This window comes from Talpa europaea, assembly GCF_964194135.1.
Source record: "Talpa europaea genome assembly, chromosome: 7".
NCBI lineage: Eukaryota > Metazoa > Chordata > Mammalia > Eulipotyphla > Talpidae > Talpa > Talpa europaea.
This window is the reverse complement of record NC_140074.1, coordinates 21903041-21925497: the sequence shown is the minus strand read 5'-3', so window position 1 is coordinate 21925497 and position 22457 is coordinate 21903041. Positions and strand designations below refer to the sequence as shown.

The window sequence follows — 22457 nt, the reverse complement described above, 5'->3', positions numbered from 1 at the left end:
ACAGAAATAAACAAAACATCAGAGTGGGCTTGCCCTGAGTAGGCTTATAAATCAACAAATCAACAAACAAATAAATAGAGTATTAGGGTGTGGCATGTGTTTTTGGTGCAAATGGAGCTGATAAGAGAATGGTGGTGACTGGGGGTGCTGATTTTGTGTTTGATCAGGGAGAGTCTTTCTGAGACGCTATAAATGAGGTGTGTTGAAATACAAAGAAACAGAAGAGAACCAGACTCATAAAAATGAGAAATGATTCCAGAACATATTACCACATATTTTTCTACAGGATACTGTGCATTGCCAAATATATAGATGGACAAAAAGTCTAAAACTTTATCATTTGGTTCAGTTAGGCAAATTGTGTACTCAGGGAAGATGCAGTCAGGAAAATAAAAAAAATCATAAGTTTTCCTGGTACTTTGAATAAGAATAGAAATCACTCGGCTGTTTAAAGGCCAAGGCTGCTCCCCAGGGACTGAGGTGGAGGAGTGTCCATAAAAAATGTTGGCTGCAGGGGCCTCCCTGGTGGCGCAAGGGGTTAAGACACAACCTATGAAGCTATCCACGCCACTGCAGCATGTGTTTGATCCCTGGCTGGCCAGGGAGCTACCCACAGGGCTCAGCACACCTCTCCTGACTTGCCTGCTGCTCCCCTCAGCAGTGTATTTCAGTGGATCTGCCTGTTCTGGTCCCCACTCTGTCTCTGGTGAATCCTCTCACCCCCCTCCTCCCGCATCTCTGGCCTGTACCCCAGCTCTTGTATGCATAAAATAAATAAATTTTCAAAAAAAAAAATGTTGGCTGCAAAAAGTATCTTGTAGAACTGTGTATGTGATATCTGAATTTTAGAATTAATGAGTCTAGGTCTTTGTGTACAAAAATGTCTGGGAGGATGAGGACCGCAACTCCGATCAGTGACTATTAGTTGAGAACTTGAGCTTTTACCTTTAACCTGCACTATTTGCAGGGTTTTTTTATTTAAAGAAAGAGCACATCTTAATTTTTAATAGTATTGAAAAAATGCAAAAAATATATTTTTAAATGAGTTAGGGAGAGAACATACTTTATAAATGGATTAACTATACGCTCTTATTCTGGACAGCAGGATTTGAATTAAATTGTATTAGCACTGAGTGTCATTGAGCAGGTAGAAGAATCATCAAGGTTATTTTCTGGAAAATGAAAGTGACAGTCAGCTGTTTGCAAGTTGAAGGAAAAAAGGAGGGCCTTCCTGATCTTAGATGATTATAGTGCTCAGGCCTCCTTCTCAGTGGAGAAAGTATACTTTAAAATGCAGTGGATTGGGTTTGGCTCTCACAGTTTCTAGCCTTGCTCTGTCTCCTTGTTCAGCTTCAGGAAAATGACTGGTGCTGAGGGGTGGGGGAGGGGTTCCCGAGGGGGTGGAGGCGGACAGTGTGAGGCAGTGAGGCAGTGTCCTGAGGTGCCTTCGAGGGCAGAGAGGTTCTGATTCTGCCTTCAAAACAACATCTACCTATTGGCTTAGGCTGAGAGCTGAAGAACCACCTTGCTTTTATCTCTTACCTTTCAACTCCTGGCATCTGAGCAAAAAGTGGAAGATATGGGTGTAAGAGTTTTGTTTATTTGGTTGCCCTCTGGAATCATGGATTGAAATTCCAAGTGAGGATTTTTAATGTGTTTATGACAGAAGACCTTTTTCTTTTTTCATTTCTTGAAGGTGGGAGTAAGGGAGTGTTGTTATGAGTTAGAGAGGAGGAAATGGAGGCATGGTTGTAGTAATTAAGGCTCACCACCTCTAATAGCGCAGTTGTATTGTGTGGCAGAGAGCACAGTGGCCATGGGGGAGTTTTTTTTTTTTTTTTTTTAAAGATTTATTTATTTATTTATACAACCACTGGGTACAGTCAGAAGTGCTGGAGGGTGAGAGAATTCACCAGAGCCAGAACGGGTAGCAGAGCAGGCAGACTGACGAAGTGCACTGCTGAGGGGAGCAGCGAGTGGCAGGAGAGGTCTGCGGGGATTGAACCAGCGCTGCAGAGGCTGCGGGCAGCTTCGGAAACCAGCGGTCAACCGCTGCACCACCGGGGAGGCCCCGTAGGGGGAGTTTTCCATGGCCAGCACCTGCGTTATTTCTCTGGGCCAGAGGGGACCTCTCTCCCTCCGCTGTGGGGATGGTCCTGACTTTGGAGACTACCTGGGTTTGAATCTTAGCTTCCTTCTTACAAATTATAGCTTATCTCTTTGATTCTTTAACTTTGTATTTCCTCATCTGTAAAATGAGATAAATAAGAATTTTCAGCTCAGATTTCTTGTGAGATGATCCTGTATATCATGTAGTGGGGAGCATACAGCCAGGGCTCAGAGTTTGCTGTTTTTACTACCAGTAACATGTGGAGGAGAATTTGCTCAGCCTTTCTGAGACCGGCTAACACATTGGAGAGACTGGGCAACTTTAATCAGAAGATGGAAAAGGTACCTGTTGTAGAAAAAGTGGCTCACTATAAATAAAGATTTTAGCTCTGTCCGTTTTCAATTTGCCATTGATGGGGAGAACAAGAAGGTCAAACTCCTGGGTATGGGCTTTATTGCTTGGGACTAGGGGCTGGGTGGCTGCTGCAGGTGTTGTGGTCATCCAGACCAAAGATTTCATGTCAAAGTGGGATTTCTAATGACTAGGGATTGTGTGGTTTAGCTGCCTGAACTTAACAGATAGTTAACCTCTCTCCTCCCCACCCCCTGCCTTTTGGCATAGACTTCTGGAATATTCTAAAAATACATTAAGAATAGTTTCAGTGTGAGATTTCTAGAGAAGAGACAGCAGAGCGTGACGGCCAAATGACAGATATGATTTTGAATAGCAATCCACTTTTTTAAAAGCTCTGAGACCTCGTTTTGCTCATCTGTAAAGTGGAGCTAATGAAAGCATCTTCCTTATGGGGCTAAAATACATGGGAAAATCATGTAAAGTGCACAGCACAGTGTTTTATAAAAGAGAGGACTCAATAAATTCTAGCAGTTATTATGAATGGCTAATATGGATAAATGATTTGAAGATATGAATGTTTAAAATAGCATGGGGCTGGGCCTCCCTGGTGGCGCAGCGGTTGAGCGCTGGGTTGCGAAGCTGCCTGCAGCCTCTGCAGCCGGTTCGATCCCCGGCTGCTCCCCGGCCGCTCCCCGGCCACCGGAGGAGGGTCCCACATGGCGCGCAGACCTCTCCTGCCGCCCGCTGCTCCCCTCAGCAGTGTACTTCGGTCCTTCTGCCTGCTCTGCTCCCCACTCTGGCTCTGGTGAATTCTCTCACCCTCCCGCGCTTCTGACTGTACCCAGTGCATGTATAAACCAAACAAACAAACAAACAAATAATAAATAAATAAACAAATAAATAAATAAATAAGGCATGCCTCTAGAAAATTAAAAAAAAAAAAAATAGCATGGGGTGATTCAATTAGGGATAACTGGTGGACTAACAATACTTTCATCTTACCTAGAATGTCCTGAGTACCAGGACATACACTCACCTGCTGATAGTTATTTATGATTTTTAGACATTTTTACTTTGACACATCCAGGAACAAATAATTATTGTAGGATAATTACATCCATTTCCTAAATAATATGACTGCTGTGATTTTTGTGCTTTTGCTTCCACAAAAGATAGGGACAGCCCTCACTTCATAATCCAGTTCTCTTTTTGGATCCTGAATACCAAAGGTGTGGGCTAGAGTCTGTGTGTCCTGCCTCTCACACTTGGGAGATGACTTGGAGCTAGCATCTTAGACTCTCTGGGTCTTTGCTCCTTACTTATAGACTGACAGGAGCAGACCTTCTAGGACCTAATGCTGTGGCCCTGTGAGTATCAAGGGCTAGTTGTCCTACAGGGAGTTTAAAGCAGTGCATTTAACCAGTGCATTTCCATCCCACAAGGGGCATCTGGGAAATCTGTGGGCATGTTTTCAATGGTCACAATGATGGAAGTTTTATCATCCAAAAGTTTCCATTTTACTTCAGAAGAGTAAAATGAGCCTCCCTGAATATTTAATATAAAGGGGCCCCAGGGCCTGATAAGGTTGAAAACCATTGCTTTAACAGGTAGCTGAAGACAAAGCTGCTGCTGTTGTCTTCATAATACTATAATAATATGATGTTATTGGGTTGCTAGATTTTGGTTTGGAGAGTACAGGAAACAGAGGTGCTAACGGCTTCCTGACCTGGTGTTGCAGTTTTAGACCATGGTGGGCCAGAAAATTGAAAATGGGACCAGAATTTGCAGTATTGCTGCCTAGAGTCATTGTTCATAAATCCCCCTGTTGGGGTCCTTGGCTCCTATATTTCTAGTGGCCTCTGGGGACCACCAGGACAGCTGGCTTTCTGCCTGCCATGTGGCCTCTGTTTACTTCTGCTACTTGCAGAATTGTGTGTTCACAGGATGTCCTGGTTGGTGAAGCTGCCTTCCCGAAGCACATTCCTCCACACCCTCTGCTGATGTGCTGTCTGCCAGTGTTCTCCTAAGAGAAAGCAAGTTTCATCAAGCTTGCTGCCTTTGAACTATTTGCTAGTACTATTACAGAGCCTTTGGTGATCGCGGCCTCAGCCAAATTTTCCCTGAGAGTGTGGTATTATTAGCAATGATAATATTATTTAAAATAGCATTTATTCTCAAATGATGGTAATAATAATAATAATAATTATTATTATTTGATTAACACATACCATACAGCAGACACTGTGTTAAGTACTTTAATGCTTGCAAGAACTCCATGAGCAGGTTTTCTTAATTTCCATGTAGAAACCTAAGATTTGGAGAGTTTAGTGACTTGCTAGCTACAAAGTGATGGAGGGAGAATGTGAACACATGTCGGTCTCACCAGAACACCTGTGTTTTTAACCTCTCTCTTGCTTTCTTTTTCTCTCCAGCTAGTGCTTGAATTTGAAACTGCTGTACACAGAGAGGCAATGGAATTCAGGTTTCTGATGATGTGTGCATCTAATCTAAAAAGACCCAATTGGGGGGGGGGGCTCCCTGGTGGTACAGGGGTTAAAGACTCAGTGCTATCAAGCTATCAACCACTATGGCATGAGTTTGATCCCTGGCCAGGGAGCTAACCCACATGGTGCAGCAGACCTCATCTGTCTCGCCTTCTGCTCCCTCAGCAGTGTATTTCAATAGATTCACCTATTCTGCTCCTCACTCTGTCTCTGGTGAATCCTCTCACTTCCCTCCCCCCACCTCTGGCCTATACCCCAGTTCTTGTATGCATAAATAAATGAAATAAATCTTTAAATAAAAAAAGACCCAAATGCTTTGGCCTATGTCACAGAACATCAAACCTGGTGAAAAGTTATTGTGTCTCCCCAAGGGCCCTGCCCATGATGGGGAAGGGGAGCAGTGAGTGGCCTGTCCTTCTCGGGTGGAGCGATGGCCTTTTATCCAGTAGCTGAGGATGGCAGCCAAGGCCAGGAGAAAAACACCATTCTCCTGAGGATTTGCAGCCTGGGTCCTTTCCTCCACATGTTTTTTCTCTGTTCAAAGTTCAGGACACCAATTCCTGTTCATTCCAGTCACAAAGTTGGCAGTTTGATCAATGATTTCCTGTGCCTTGATGATAAGTGGTTTTCCTCTTGAGGAGATAGATTTGTATCTTGAAGGTTTCAGTGCACTGTCATTTCTTTAGAATAGAATTTCATTCAAATTCGTTTCCTAACTGTGACCTGTTCTAGGGCTCTTGGCCAAAATAAATTGTGCTAATCAGCAATAACAACCATTTCAGCTATGATGGAGGCTTTAGAAATCACCTACTGCAGCTTTTCATTTCATAGATAAGGAAATGGATTCCCAGGGAGAGACGAAGGAGCATGTTCAAGATCACGTCGCCACTTCTGGCTCTTTCTACTGAAAGCACCTTTACTGAAGAGTGTGAGGATAGTATCAAGCATTTGCCTAGGATTTGTCATGTCAAAAACTTTCAACACAATATTTCAATGCTCACTAGGCTGTGGATTGTCCATAAATACAGACACTTAGAATTTTTTTAAAGATTTATTTATTTATGCATACAAGAGCTGGGGTCCAGGCCAGAGGCATGGGGGTGGTGGTGAGAGGATTCACCAGAGACAGAGTGGGGAACAGAACAGGTAGACTAATCGAAACACACTGCTGAGGGGAGCAGCGGGCGAGACAGGAGAGGTCTGCTGCGCCATGTGGGCTGTTCCCTGGCCAGCCAGGAGATTGAACTCGTGCTGCAGAGGCTGCAGACTGCTTCATAAGTTGTGTCTTAACCCTTTGCACCACCAGGGAGGCCCAACACTTAGAATTTTTTAAGACTTAGTTTTGTGCATCAGCCCATTTTTTCTTTTAAAGTGGAAGCTTTGTGGTTTGTATATAGTCTCTGTTTTCAACATAAGTGTCCTTTGTGCTCACCTGCTAGAACAGGGGTTGACAAACTGCAATCTGTGGGCCCAACCAGTCCATGCCTGTTTTTGCAAATCGAGTTTTATTGGTGCACAACCAATCCTATTCACTTCCTGTTGTCTACAGTGGCAAAGTTGAGTAGCAGAGACTCACTCAGTGCCTTGTGAAAACTAAAATATATTATTAGCTCACCTTTACAGGAAAGGTTTGCCACACCCTACTGCACAACATCTAACAAACATAGAAAAGTAACACTAAGAAAACAATCATCGATATCTTACCTTCAGGGTCTGCAGTTGATTCTCATTTTACCATTCTCATGGCTAAATATTTCAAGTGTCTGATTTCACAAGAATCAGTTCTTAACTCTTAGTCTCTTGGTGGCTAACTAAGCCACCAAGTGTGAATGGCTCTTAGATTTTGGTACTTAGTGCAAAGTTTTTTCTCTAGTTGCACTCCCACCAGCTGCATCTATACCTTGATATTCAACAACGAGACCTTGTGTTCTAATGAATTTGGTTTATTTCATGGCTCCAGGGGCCGGTTCAAGGTGGTGGTCTGTGTGCTGTCTGCAGTGACGACGTGCCTGGCCTTTGTCAAGCCTGCGATCAACAACATCTCTCTGATGTCCCTGGGGGTTCCTTGCACCGTGCTGCTCATCGCAGAGCTAAAGAGGTGTGTGTCCTTCTTGCTGCCTGCCACGTACACCTGCCCTGTGATGGGTGCACCAGCTACGCGGTCTTTTACTGCTCCTGAGCATGTGAAGGGAATTTGACTCTTCACAGAGACTCAGTTCTGACTGTTGGATTGGAAGGAGGTTTGACAATTTACGTCAGAATGTTAATAATATCATTTTCAGAAAGAAGGGAGCAGCTGTTTAGTGGATGTGATGCATCCCTACTATCAAAAACTAGCCTAGCCTGAGCACCTTGAGAACCTGATAGTTGTCTTGAACAAGTTGCCTAGCCTGGTTCTGGAGAAAAGAGAACAGATTTGTTCATAGGATAAGAATAAGGAGATAAGGAAAGTCCTAAAAAGACTATTGCAGGGGCCTCCCTGGTGGCACAAGGGGTTAAGACGCAACCTATGAAGCAATTCCCAGCCACTGCAGCATGAGTTCTATCCCTGGCCAGGGAGCTACACACATGGCGCAGCAGACCTGTCCTGACTTGCCTGCTGCTCCCCTCAGCAGTGTGTTTGGGTCAATCTGCCTTTGCTCTTCCCCACTCTGTCTCTGCTGAATCCTCTCACCCTCCACACCTCTGGCCTGTACCCCAGTTCTTGTATGCATAAATAAATAAATCTTAAAAAAAAAAAGGCTGTTGCATTCACACAAAGAAGAAAAAAGAGGAAGGAGGCAGGAAAATGAATTTCTATATACAAGGAAACCTTAATTTCAGGTGGGCTATTGTTGATGGTGATACATTTGAGACTTTTTTCTTGTCTACAGTTATGACATTAAGCCTGCTCTATTTTTTAATTTATTTTTAATTAAAAATTTTTTTTGGGTAACATTTTCATTTTTGTACAGTAATTGGTTTCTCCCCTCAGGTGTAATCCCCACAGTTCTCCCACCACCATACCACCTGTGAACCATCCCATAGTCCCTTGTGCTCTTCTCTCCCTATTTGGACCCCCGCTTCCCCATCCTTTACTGTATACTACAGATCTATGGTCAGCTTGCTAGTTCTGACTTTTTCTTGAGCTTTTGCTTCGTTTCTCTATATTCCACATGTAAGTAAGACCATCTGATATTTATCTTTTTCCTTCCAACTTATTTTGCTTAGCCTAATCCCCTGCAGCTCCATCCATATTGCCTTAAGTGGCATGAATTTGTCTTTTTGATTGCTGAATAATATTCCATTGAATAAACACCACAACTTTTTGATCCATTCATCTGTTTTGGGGCATTTGGCTGGTTTCAATATCTTAAATTTGTTCTTTTTTTAAAGATTTATTTATTTATACATAAAATAACTGGGATACAGGGCCAGAGTTTTGGGTGGTGGGGGTATGTGAGAGGATTCACCAGAGACAGAGTGGGGAACAGAACAGGCAGATTGACTGAAATACACTGCTGAGGGGAGCAGCAGGTGAGACAGGAGAGGTCTGCTGCACCGTGTGGGTCACCTCCCTGGCTGGGGATTGAACTTGTGCTGTAGTGGCTGCGGTGAGCTTCATAGGTTGCGTCTCAACCCCTTGCGCCACCAGGGAGGCCCAAGCTTGTTCTATTTACATAAGCATTTGTCTTGGACAGTTATAGACTTGGAGTTTAGGCTGGTATCCAGAAATATTTTAGTTTAGCTCCGGTGTGTACAGGACTGCCTTCTAGTCCCAACTAAAACACATCTAACCACTGTCCTTATTTCAGCACTCTTTGAAATGCTTCTTTTTCTTTGTATCCATTTTTTAAAAAAGATTTATTTTTATACAAGAACTGGGGTACAGGTCAGAGGTGCAGGAGGGTGAGAAGATTCACCAGAGACAGAGTGGGGAGCAGAACAGGCAGACTGACTGAAATACACTGCTGAGCAGAGCAGCGGGCGAGATAGGAGAGGTCTGCTGTGCCATGTGGGTATTTCTTTGGCCGTCCGGGATTCGAACCCACACTGCAGAGGCTTCGGACAGCTTCATAGCACTGCGCTCAACCAGGGAGGTCTCTTTGTATCCGTTTTTAAATTTTCATTTTCACTCTCACTGCTGTGGACATGGAGGGTCTTGATTGGAGTCTTATGTGTACGGTCATGTGTGCGATGTGTTAAACCCAGTTTCTCTATCTTTGTTTTGAGAGGAGATACACATTGCTTTCCACTGCTTTACTTCTGGGCTTTGCTTTGATTGTCAGTAACAGCTGGCAGGGTCAAAGTTCATTGAAGAGGTATTTAAATACAATGCCCTGTGGAGGAATGCTGTCAGGTCTTGCCTTGTTGTCTTTGAGTTATTTATGAGGACAAGGGATGTGAGAGACCCAAGGCAGAGACAGGCTGAAGCCGATCCTAGAATAACAATTGTGGTAGCGAGTCCTTTCAAATGGAAAACAGATAATTGAATAAAGAGCAAAGCCTGAATTTAAAATCAATTTATTACTGATTTGTGTTACTTATTAGAACTGGAAGAATTCTTAGTAATCCTGAATCTGCCTACTCACTTACACAACGCAGTGTTTACTGAGTTATTTCTCAATAAGAACCATAGATACTTAACACAGGGCAAATCAGAATCCTGTAGAAAGCTATTTGCAAGATGTTTAGCTTTGCTTATGCAAGGATTGTGATTCTGGAAATCTAAGACAGGGGCTTGGGAATCTGTGGTTTTAAAAGCCTCAAGATTCTGGTTGCTTGGGGCTGGGGTGAGGCTAGGGGCAGAGTGGAGATGTGGGGGAGCAGGCAAGGGAGGGTAATTAATGGGTACAAATTTTTTAGTTTTGCAGTGTTGGGTAAGTGCTAAATAACTTTGTGGTGATGGTTGAACAACATTGTGAATATACAAAAGTCCAGTGAACTGTACGTTTTAAGTTGTGAATGTTATGGCATGTGAAATATACCACAATAAGGCTATAAAACAAAGCAAAGCAAAGTCCCTCTGCCCCCCAAGAACATGCCCAGGTGGTTCTGTCTGATGCTACCCATAGATCTCCTCTAAAGGCACACTTCAAGTGTGAGGATACTTAGCTTTCTGGAGCATGCACATTATTTCTGGGTAGCAAATCATAATCTGTGACCCTCAGGAAATATAGAAAGAAGAATTTATAGTCTTTAATAAATAACTGGTCATCTTCTCACCTAAGAAAGTTAATACTGAGTTACAGTACTCCTGAAAAACTGTTTCATCTCAGGGAGAAAGTTTTCAACAAAGCTCATGATAAATCATTGCCCTTGGTGAAAGTGGCTCCCTTACTTTTGATCTACTCACAGCTCCCCCAGGCCCAAGGCTGGGCTGGAAATCCTTTTTGCCGCTGGAGCTGCAGGTTTGCTCTGAGCTAAGCATCTGGTTGGCAGTGACTCAGGTGTCTCTGCAGCCACAGGACAAAGAGACTTGTTTCTCTGTGTGGCTGGGTTTCCTTTTTATTATATTTATTTATAATATAAATATTATAGTTTTTGTATTGAGGCAACAATAAAGTGGTTAGGACAAATGAAAAAATTGACATTTTGTAGTGTAAATAAATTCTGCCTCCCAATTGTGATCTTTAAACAGAGAAAGTAAGTAACTACAGAGGAACTAGTTTCTGTTCTGTATTTAAAATTTTGCCCCTGAAAAGCTCGCTATCACTGCAGCTAATTTGTTATCATTAATAATGAACAAAATTGCAACATAATGGGGTGCCTCCCTCTTGGGTCCATCTTTCTCCCTATTGATTATTCCCGTCATTGTCCCAACCTACTTTACTCTAGATTATCTTCGATATCAGTCGTGTCCTTCTAACAGGTCCTTCCAGTTGCCTGTAAAAACATTTGCGTTTCCCCCATTTTCTCCAACATGCAACCTGGAGCTGTCTCCAGCCAACGCGCTTTATGTTCTCGTGAAAGTCACAATCAAATTTCTTAATTTCTTAATTTTTTTTGTAACAATTTTTAAAATTTTTTACATCATTGTTCATTTTTAAACAATATTTGCTTCCCCCACCCCCGCAGGTGTAGTCTCCATAGAGTTTCCTTCCCTAAGGCACCCTTGCACCATCACCTCAGTCCCCTGTGCTCCTCCCTCGCTCCCTCTGACCCCTCACCCTCCTCCTCCCCCCCTGCAGGATGTCTCTGGTTTATAATTGTCTGTTTTTGCTGTGTTGTGTTTTGTACTGTTATTATTTTTTACACTGATGTCTTATTTGGTTCCCCTATATTCCTGCTCTAAGTGAAACCATCCGATATTTTTCTTTTTCCTTCTGGCTTATTTCACTGAGCATAATTCCTTCTAGCTCCATCCATGTTGCTGCAAATGGCATGAGTTTTTCTTTTTTGACAATCAAATTTCTTTTTTTTTAAAGATATATTTATTTATGCATACAAGAGCTGGAGCTGGGTGGGGGGGAGTACAGGCAGAGGTGCAAGGGGGTGAGAGGACTCACCAGAGACAGAGCAGGGAATAGAACAGGCAGACTGACTGAAGTACACTGCTGAGGGGAGCAGCGGGCGAGTCAGGAGAGGTCTGCTCTCCATGTGGGTTGCTCCCTGGCCGGCCTGGGATCAAATTCGTGCTGCAGAGGCTGTGGGTCACTTCATAGTGCTGTGCCTAACCCCTTGCGCCACCAGGAGGCCTGACAATCAAATTCTTTAAAAGTTGTCTCCATCTCTTGCCTCTCATTCATTCTCTAACTCCCTCTAATGCGGTTTCTGCCCCCACTTCAATACCCGAGCCCCCCTTTCCAGGGATCACTTTTCCGTCTTTCTATATCTCATGTGCTGTTCTCTCAGCTGTTTGCACAAGCCACCCCCTCATCCTTGAGTGTTCTTCCTTTGGCTCCTGTGACACCCCCTCAGGGTTTCTGTCATTTCTGTGGCAGCTCCTTTTCCGTCTCCCACGTCAGCTCCTTATTTCCTATATACCTTGGCATGTAGGGATTCCTTAAGGTGCAATTTTTTTTAAAAAGATTTATTTTTATTTATTTATACAAGCACTGGGTACAGTCAGAAGCGCGGGAGGGTGAGAGAATTCACCAGAGTCAGAGCGGGGAGCAGAACAGGCAGGAGGACCGAAGTACACCGCGGGCGGCAGGAGAGGTCTGCGTGCCATGTGGGACCCGCCTCCGGTGGCCGGGGAGCAGCCGGGGATCAAACCGGCGCGCTGCAGAGGCTACGGGCAGCTTTGCAACCCAGCACTCAACCACTGCGCCACCGAGGAGGCCCTTAAGGTGCAATCTTAAGGTGCAATCTTAAGGGATCTTAAGGTGCAATCTCTGCTTTTCTCCCTTTATCCTTCTCCTTAAGAGCTCATCTACTTGACTTTAATTATTATACATATGTGAGTGACTTCCAATTTTATGCCTCCAACCAGACTTTCCTTCCACTTCTACCGCTACCTGTCTGGCTGCCTTCCTGACTGCTCCACTGTGTGACAGGCATCCTGTACAACTTGTCCAAAACCAGATTCCTGCCCTGCCTTGCCAGTTTTGGTTCTTACTATTTCCAGCCGCAGTTATGGGAGTGTTTACAGGGCAGCCCCGATATAAAACGGGTTGCCTGGCTGTGGGTCCTCACCCGCGCGCTTAAAAGGACTTATTAATACTCCACTGCAGACACACACAAAAGGTTAATAAAAGGTTTATTTACAAGGGAAGGGGAAATGGGGAAATGTACAACTCAGGGAGAAAATAGGGAAATAAAATCTTAAATGCGTCTACCCGATCTGCCGACCTGGAAACCCAAAGGCACTCTGAGAGCTGACCGCGAGCCGCGAGCTGGTGGAGAGCCAAAAAGGGAACCCCTCCCAAAGCCCACGTGTCTGGTTTTATACCAAACCTGGCTGCTTAACTCCACCCTCAGGTCCCAGCCACCTTCCCTTTGGTGGTGATGGGATTTGTCTCTCCCAATCCTGATGGCTTTGGTCTGGAGTGGGGGTGGAGTCCACAAAGCCTGCATGGAATTAGCTTAGGACATCCTTTCCCCCCTAACAGGAGCACCATTTACCTAGTTGCTCAAGCCAGGATCTCGGCTTCCTCTTCCTTCCCTGAACATTCCATCTGATTACAGTTATTTTTTTATTTTTATTTATTTAGTATTTGCTGCCATTGCAATTAAGATAAAGTTCCAGATCCTTCCTTTGGCCCCTGCTTGCTGATCTCGCCCACCTGAAGCGCCCCTTCCAGCCATCTGACCTTCCAGTCCCCGGGAGCATGTAGCTCCTTCGGGCCCAGGTTCCCTCTGTTCCTTCTTTCTCGCCCTTTGGCCTGGCTGGCTTCTGCTCATCCTTCAGGCTTTTACTCAGCTGTTTATATGCTCCCATGGCTTCTCAAACTTCTCCCTTATGGCACCCTCCTGAGGGTAATTGAATTATTATTTGTGATGTTTTGTTCAGTGTCTGTGTCCTCTGCTCTGTCTGGGCCCCACGTGGGCAGGGACAGCTCCCCATGGTCACTGCCATGTCCCAGTTCCCACCTGAGGCCCAGTGAGGAAAGAGAAATGGTTTTTGGCCTGTTTTGATAAAATTCCCAGACAAGAGGATGCCTTATTGCTCTTTGCTCTTCCTTCCAAGATCTTCCCTTTTTGTCATTAGCAATGATCTGTAACGTCTCAGATAAATGCTTCTTACTGTGCTCTTAGCTATGTGTTTCTCATTAGCCTTCACTCTGAGTGCTCACTTCAGTCTTCTTATCTTTTCATTGTCCTTCCTGAACCTTCTCTCAGACCACGAGGAGACAAATTTTTATAATGATTTGGGGTCATCACCTGCCATTTACTGAAACTTGTGGTGGTGTCACATTCTACAGTGACTCAACTACATTTAAAATAGACTTTTTTTTCCTGATTATGGGAGTGAGTTTATTGTTAAGAAAAACCTTGAGAATGCTTCAAAGGGTTAAAAAGAGATGGTAGACATCCTCTCGGATTTTTCTATCATAAAATAGGGTCTTTCTATCAATAGGACCTTTGTCTTGCTTTTTTCACTTAACCTTACATTGACATTTTGACATAAACCCTGTAAAGTGGGGAAAAACCTAATGGAAAAACCAAACCTCAGGTTTGGACAAATAAGCTTGGCGAGTAACTTTCAGCTGGAGTCTTCCTTGTAGGCAAGAGGAAGGACAGTGGCAGCTGCACCTGGACCCGCCTCTGCAGGGCTCTCTTCCCTGCCCCCGAGCTGTGTACCCAGCTCTGCCCTGCCCCTTGCAGTGACTAACCTCCTGACAGTGACTAACCTCCTGACATTTCGCCTTTCTTGCTACTTGACAACAAACAAAACAAAACAGTAACAAAATAATAACTTGCGCTACTTCTCCAGCATATTGCTCTCTGTTCTGGTGTGTTCCTTAAGCTAAAATTCTGTTTAGTTAAATTGAGTATACACAGGTCCTCTTGTACCAGACTGACTGTCTCTATTTGTTGGTGTCTGTTTTTGTCAGTTTTTATTTTCCTTTTGAAAATGGCAAGCCAAGAGGCCTGTTTGTTTTGCTTTTATAGTGCCTGGCATCTATTTTAAGAACGTGGTACCCAATCAGTGTGGTTACTGGTGTTTTTTAAAATTATTTTAGTTTTTAAAATTTGTTATTGAGGTGTCATTTTTATTTTCTTTTAATTGAAGTGATGTTGCATCATAATCTTATATAAGGTTATTTCGGATGTGCCTCGTTGAAGCCCAATGATGTTTATGCTACATTACGTACAATATATATTATGTCTTTTTTTTTTAATTTAAAGAAAATGTGTGGTCACTAGGCTCCACTGAGAATTGTCCTTTACTTTCTTTTTCTGTCTCTTTATTCAGCACACATTTGTATTTGCCTATTGTGGGAACAGGCATAGTTCCTACTCTCACAGTCTAGTTGGATATTAGATATTAAAGAAATAGTTACACGAGAAAATACATGATTCCAGCTTGGAAAAGTTTAAGGAAGGAAAATGTCAGGGCTCTAAGAGAAGGTGTGACTGGGCCGATGTTAGGTGGCGGCGGCTGAGAGAAAGTGATCTGAGAAGGCAGAGGAAGGGGCCAGGCTGGCACAAGCCACTGAGAGAGGGAACGACGTGTCGGCAGGTGAGCTGTTCAAAGCAGAGTGTGCTGAACGGGAAGGGGAGAACAAATACTGTTCATTTCTTTGTTTTAGTCACCAGACAGGAATTTAGTCTCTCGTGTCAGTTTTTTGAGGGATGCATTTAACCCTCCTACAAAGGGTATTTTTTTGTTTGGAGTAGGTCTTTGGAACTGCCAACTGTTGTGTTTTCACTGGTGCCTTTGCTGATGTTTCCACCAGCCAGCTGGCATAGGCACTGGGAGTCAGGCTTTTGACACTGTTTATTTGTCCAATGAATCTGATCCCTTCTCAGGTGCAAATGTGTGTTTTGTTTTTTTTTATTCTGGTTTCTTTTTTTAAGATATATTTTATTTATATAAAAACTGGGGTACAGCCAGATGCGTGGGAGGGTGAGAGGATTCACCAGAGACAGAGCGGGGAGCAGAACAGGCAGACTGACTGAAATACATCAGGGGAGCAGCGGGCAAGACAGGAGAGGTCTGCTCACCATGTGGGTTGCTCTGAGGCCGGCAGGGATCGAACCGGCGCCACAGAGGCTGCGGAAGCTTCACAGTGCTGTGCTCAACCGCCTGCGCCACCAGGGAGGCCCCTATTCTGGTTTCTGAACGAGATCTTGACAGACTGGGGAATGGTCCACTAAGGGAAAGAGACCCTGAGGTGGGTGGGAGTTAGAAGTAACCACAGCCATCAGCTGCCTCTGTGCACGCCTCCCCAGAAAGGGAAGCCACCCACTTTATGAGCAATTGGGTAATAAGGTAAGAAAATAAAAATTGAAATTTCCTTTAGACTTTTAGGATTTGTTTCAGGAAAGCAGTTCACCGCAGTTTACATAAGAGCTCATTCCTTCACTCAGCAAGTAAACAGGAACCTGCAGGCCTGGCACTGTTCCAGGAGCTGGGATGCAGTGGGGCATGACTTCCATGACAGTGGGGATGGGGGATTATAAACAACAACTCAATAAATGAAACATGAAACAAAGGGGTATCATCACTACAGAAAAAATTCAAGGTGAGGGGTGATCCCTGGTGGCACAAGTGGTTAAGTCTGGGCACTACGAAGCTCTCCGCAGCCACTGCAGCAATGAGTTAGAGCTCCGGCCAGGGAAGTGACCCACATGGTACAGCAGACCTCTCCTGACTCACCCACTGCTCCCCTCAGCAGTGTATCTCAGTAGATCCTCCTGTTCTATTCCCCACTCTGTCTCTGGTGAATCCTCTCACCGCCCCGTCCGCACCTCTAGCCTATACCCCAGTTATTGAATGCATAAATAAATAAAGTAAATCTTAAAAAAAAAATTAAAGATGGGAAGAGATGAGAAGGAAGGTGTCTCAGAGGCTAGAACTAAGTGGTACAGTTGCAGTTGTTAAAAATAGTGGTCAGGGGCCTCCCCAGTGGCGCAGCGGTTGAGTGCTGGGTTGCGAAGCTGCCCGCAGCCTCTGCAGCGCCGGTTCCATCCCCGGCTGCTCCCCGGCCACCAGAGGAGGGTCCCCCGTGGCGCGCAGACCTCTCCTGCCGCCCGCTGCTCCCCTCAGCAGTGTACTTCGGTCCTTCTGCCTGCTCTGCTCCCCGCTCTGGCTCTGGTGAATTCTCTCACCCTCCCGCGCTTCTGACTGTACCCAGTGCTTGTATAAATAAATAAATAAATCTTTAAAAAAAAAAATAGTGGTCAGGAAAGGACTTACTGAATGACATTTGAGCAAATATGTAGCTGGTGATTCATGTAGAGATCTAAGAAAGAACATTCCAGGTGGGAGAAATTCAATTATGTGGAGAAACTTGTCTGGGCTATTTGAGGGTTGGCCAGGGTTCTCTGGGGTTTGATGAGCAGAGTCAGTGAGAGGAGAACAGGCTGGAGAGGAGGTGGAGAGCAAAGGAAAAGCTAGTGCCTGTGGGGCTTCAGGCCACTGGGAGTGCTTAAAGGGAAAATGTGGGAGGCTTTTGAGTGGAGTGTTGAGAGTTGATTGAAGGAGCAAGGGCAGACAGAGGTGTTGCCATAATTCAGGCAAGAGATGATGATGGCTTGGACCCAACAGAGGTGGTAGGAAGAGGTCGGATTTGGCATGTTTCGGAAGCTAGTGCTGATGGACTAGATTTGTGGTGTGTGAGAAAGAAAACAATGAATCCAAGATTCTTGACTTGAGCTTTGGAAAGCATGGAATGCATGTTTCCTGCCAGGGCTGGGGGAAGATAAGGTTCTGGGCAGGGTGGAAGATTAGGAGTTAGTTATGGACACGAGAAACTTAGATCTAAATTAGGTGTCAGGTGGCTATGTAAGAAGGTCATTGGGCATGTGAATATGGAGTTAGGGGAGAGGCCTGGTTGGAAGTTTGACTTTGTGAGTTACCTGTACACACACAGTGTCTACCACCGTGAGCATGTGTGACGGCTCCAAGTACCAAAAGGGTTGCAGAGATGTGAGGAACCACAGCAGTGGCCAGCAGAATAGGTGAAAACCAGAACTGATGGCGAGTTTCTCTCTGGATCTCCATGCAGGTGTGACAACGTGCGTGTATTTAAGCTGGGCCTCTTCTCAGGCCTCTGGTGGACCCTTGCTCTCTTCTGCTGGATCAGTGACCGAGCCTTTTGTGAGCTGTTGTCATCCTTCCACTTTCCCTACCTGCACTGTGTGTGGTAAGTCCCTGGAAGGGGGAGGTGAGTGGCAGAGAGGCAGGTGTCTGTACCTGAGTCAGACACAGGGGATGTAGCAGAAACTGAATGTCCCTCTCCTCACATGGACTGTCAGATGTCTCAGAAGCCAGAGGAAGTGTGGTGGAAAGCAGAAATGGCTCCAGGGAGCAGGCTCTGCCAGCACAAGAAGACTGAATTGTTTCTGTCAAGTCTGTGGTCTCTTACCTCTAGCTCCATTATGAAAGCAAAAAGGAGCTTGCAAACTGAGTCTGTAGCTAGATCTCTAGGGTGGGGAGGGCTTGATATGATATGGGGACAAGGATGGTCCTGTAGACATGAGTGACCAGGTGAAAACCTGGGCTTCATAGGTCACCTGGGGACTGTCACACCTGTTCATTTTACAGGTGGAGACAGAAACCCAGAGTAGTAATATCAATTGTTCTGGATGACGAGCAGGTGGTGGAATGGCCTGCGGTATCTTACTCTCAGAAAGCTGAGTAGGAAATCAAGTGGCTTCCTTCCAAGGAATTGCTTCAGCTCCAAACCTGGAGTTATTTTTCTCTCTCTGTCCTCCAGAACTTCTGATTGCAAAAGATAGCAAGAAGCAAGACAGACCTGCTTAAGAATGTGCCTGATAAATTGAGAACATCTGGGTGGAATTCTAGTGTTAAAAAGTTGGAAACATTTTTTTTTAAATTTTATTTTTATTTATACACGAGCTGGGGTACAGGCCAGAGTCGCAGGAGGGTGAGAGGATTCACCAGAGATAGAGCAGGGAGTAGAACAGGCAGATGGACCGAAAGCACTGCTGAGGGGAGCAGTGGGCAAGACCGGAGAGGTCTGCCTCGCCATGGGGGATTCTTCCTGGCCGGCTGGGAATTGAACCGGCGCTGCAGAGGCTGTGGACAACTTCACAGAGCTGCACTCAACCCTCTGTGCCACTGGGGAGGCCCAAAAAGTTGGAAACATTTTGATAGACCCAGATTCAGAAGTTTGATTTCTCTCAGGAGATGCCTCAACTCCACGAGTCTAAGGCACGTTCTGGAGCAGGTTCCAGAAAGCGGGATGAGAGGAGATACCACATCAGAGTCATGGCTGCCATTGTCAGCCTCCCCACGGGCCTCTCCCAGGTGTCTCTACTTGTCTCTCCAACAGGTGTTTCCTTTCCTTCTCCTTCCCAGCAGCACCAGGGTGCAAGTCAGGTGCAGAAGCAAGGGTTTCCTCTCTCTTGATTCTACTTTGAAAAAACAAAAATGGCATCATTCCATAGATGATGCAAACTGATCCCTTTAAAGTTTAAACCAAATAGTATATCACGGGCAACTTTTCTTACCAATGCACATATATTATATTCATTTTTTTTAATGTCCAGTGAATGCTTTATAATATGAATGCTTTAACTAGCCTCTCTATTCATGGATCTTATAGTTATTTCTAATATTTACTTTGCAAGCAATTGGTAAGTAAATTTGCATTTATTAACATGCCTGAATATTTCTTTGGGTTAAATTGTAATATATATTGTCAAGTCCAGAGAGATTATATCAATTAAGACTTCTTGCTAAAGTCTATAAAGCAGTGCCTTTCACACACACTGTCCCATTATTATTAGGTATTATTAACTCTTTTAAATCTTTACTAACCTGATGAAAAAATTGTCCTTTGTTTTTTTTGTTTCTTTTTAAAAAATCAGTGTTGGGCATTTTTATAAATGTGAATTGGTTATATACTTCCTCTTTTGAAATGTGCCTTTTGCCTTTCTTTGTCTTCCCTGTGGGGTGTTTCTATTTTAAAAAAAAAAAATTTGTCCAGCACATAGCTCCTGGCACATATCAGACAGTCATTACTGTAGCATAACAACATGCTGTTTATTATGCAAATTTGCAACATTTTCAGAATTACAGAGAATGAGGCACTGAAGCTCTGTGTAGCTGACATCTAGCTTCAGTAATTATCTGCCTAAGCCAATCTTGTTTATGCCACCATCACCCACACCACCCCCACACCAATTACTTTAAGGCCAATCCCAGACATGCTATGAAATGATTACATTTTTAGGGTTCTTTGTAACACAGGGAACTGAACTCTTTGTCATAGGACACAAATACTCCCTCCCTCCCAGTTTTCCATTTGTCTTGTAGTACATTTATGACATTTTTGTACAACACTGTTTTTTTTTTTTAATTTAATTTAATTATATATATTATATAATTCTTCCTTTACAGCACTGGTTTTATTTTATTTTTTATTTTATTTTATTATTTTTTTAAAGATTTATTTATTATTTATACAAGCACTGGGTACAGTCAGCATTGTAACATTGTAAGAAAGGCCCTTCCACTAAAGTTTATAAAAATATTTTCCGAGACTATGTTTTAAAAATATTTTTAAAATCCTTCATCTTAAATTAAGATCCAGTCTTAAATAAGGCATAAAGATATATGTATACACACATTTATTTATTTTTAATTTATTTTAATTTATTTTATTTTTTAAAGATTTATTTTATTATATAAGAACCGAGGTACAGGCCAGATTCGCGGGAGGGTGAGAGGATTCACCAGAGACAGAGTGGGAAACAGAATAGGCAGACTGATGAAATACTGCTGAGGGGAGCAATGGGTGAGACAGGAGAGGTCTGCCACGCCATTTGGGACCCTCGCCGGCCGGTGGGGATCGAACCGGTGCTGCAGAGGCTGCAGACAGCTTCACAGCACGGCGCTCAACCACCTGCGCCATCAGGGGAAGCCCCACACATATATTTATATCTATAGTTCCGTCTTAAAGAAAGAAGATACAAAACTGTCTCTATATAAATGTTGATATCTCTCTCTCTATATATATATATACATATACACACATATGTATATACACACATATATATGCCTTAAATGATCCCTTGCTTGATAAAAATTAGTATTACAACTTTTTATAGGCACAGTACAGATACAAGAGAGTTCCCCTACTGAAGTGCAGAAGCAATTTCTTCAGTATAATGAAAATGATTCCTCACGAAGTCTATAAAATATGTGGAAGCCATGGTTAAGATGAGAAGGGCTAGGCTCTGGGTCACTTCCCAGCTCACCTGTGAACCCAGAACTCAGTTCTGGTAGATCCCTAAAGGCATTTGTGTCTTTGTTCCTTTATTAAGCCAGAGTAGTTTCAAGTCTTTTAAAACAGGGGCTGTTACTCCAGATTTATTGTTCTCCTGCTGTACTAGACTGTTGGTTAGATTCACCCCTTCCTAATTAGAGGAGGCCCTGGCCTGGATGACTGCTGGCCTGGCAAAGTGGGTCAGCCCAGAGGGAGAGCAGGCCAACCCCTGGCGGTCTGCCCCTGCTGGGCCTCACCTCTCTGTTCCTTTGCAGGCACATCCTCATCTGCCTGGCGTCCTACCTGGGCTGCGTGTGCTTTGCCTACTTTGATGCTGCCTCTGAGATCCCCGAGCAAGGCCCGGTCATCAAGTTCTGGCCCAGTGAGAAATGGGCCTTCATCGGGGTCCCCTATGTGTCTCTCCTGTGCGCCAACAAGAAGTCACCAGTGAAGATCACGTGATGGCAGGGTGGAGCTGGTTCTCTGCCTGTTTTCCCTCCTGTACTGGGCTTTCTTTGCCAGCAGAGACAGTCGGGGGTTGCAGAGTCGGGGGGTGGGGTTCTGTCTTTTAAAAATTCTGTTCCCTTGGGCTCTATGTAGTGTATGTGTGGACCGCCAGGGCCCTGCTGTGTGTGAGAACTGAAGGTCCTTCCCTTTCCCAGAGACTGGATGTGTGGGGCTGAGGGGCACCTGCTGCATCTCCGTGTCACTCCCAGGTGCAGTGGCTTGTTGGACTGTCTCCTTCCGACAATGGCAGGGCATTCCCATGGGGAATCCCATGGTGCCTATTGCCTCACTTCCTGGGGAGAGTTTGCCTGCTTCAGATCCCACCATTTCCACCCACTCTTTGAAGGGGTCCCCTGTTGACAGACAGACACTACATCAGATGAGACCGTCGGACTGTCTGATGGTAGAGGCCCGATGTCCTGATTTGGGGCAACCTCTCTTAAAACAAAAGCAAGCAAATGAAGCATCCCTGGGATCCTGGCTTGGAGGCAAGTTCTCTACTTCCTGCTCTCGGCAACCTCGGTCTCATGTGTGTCTGTGAAGCAGTTCAGTGCCACATCCGCCGAGAGATGGAGACTTGCCTTCAGGTGAGGGTGAGACTGGTGAGAAAAACCCTCTATGGCAAACACACAATCCACTTAGGCCATTCTTGAACATGAGCACAGCTTTTAAATGTCATCTGCCCACCTGCCCAGCCCAGTAGCCTCAAACATACAGAGAAAAATAGCTAGGCTGGGAGAGTCCCATCCAGACCTCGCTGTACTGCCTGAGCTCTGTGAGTTTGCCAAAGGGCATGTTACATTTGTGCTATGGATCCTGGCTCAAAATTTGGAGCAAACATGACATTTTTTTCTCATTTAAAGCCTTCTTATACTCTCTTCTCCTGGAAATTATCCTCAAGAATCTACCCTCTTCTTTCTCTGGTATGTGCTATGGGAATAACACCCATGTTCTCATTGTATGAGGGGCCTCCTGTGATTTCTCCGAGCATTGGACTGCTCGCTTTTCTCAAGTGCTGGCCATCACCACACTGGCTGCTTTGGGTCGAGGGTGCGGCACTGCAAATCTGTTGCCTTCTGTGTTTTTCTGACCTAAAGTGACACTGGTTATAACTAATCTCCCCTTCATTGGGCTGAATGGAAGACTCTAAATAGT

General features: G+C 44.5%; 1 protein-coding gene across 2 annotated transcripts in view; it reads left to right on the top strand.

The window, feature by feature from the left end:
- ACER2 (alkaline ceramidase 2) overlaps positions 1-21257 on the top strand; it is a gene marked incomplete at both ends in the record, with an annotated part of 33227 nt that extends 11970 nt beyond the window's left edge. The window contains 3 exons of one of the 2 annotated variants that reach the window (XM_084239191.1): positions 6929-7066; positions 17568-17705; positions 21071-21257. In XM_084239191.1, the coding sequence (XP_084095317.1) occupies positions 6929-7066; positions 17568-17705; positions 21071-21257 (463 nt within the window). The remainder of the gene's footprint in view (positions 1-6928; positions 7067-17567; positions 17706-21070) is intronic. The other variant, XM_084239192.1, reaches the window with a different exon arrangement.
- Positions 21258-22457: the final 1200 nt, after the last annotated feature.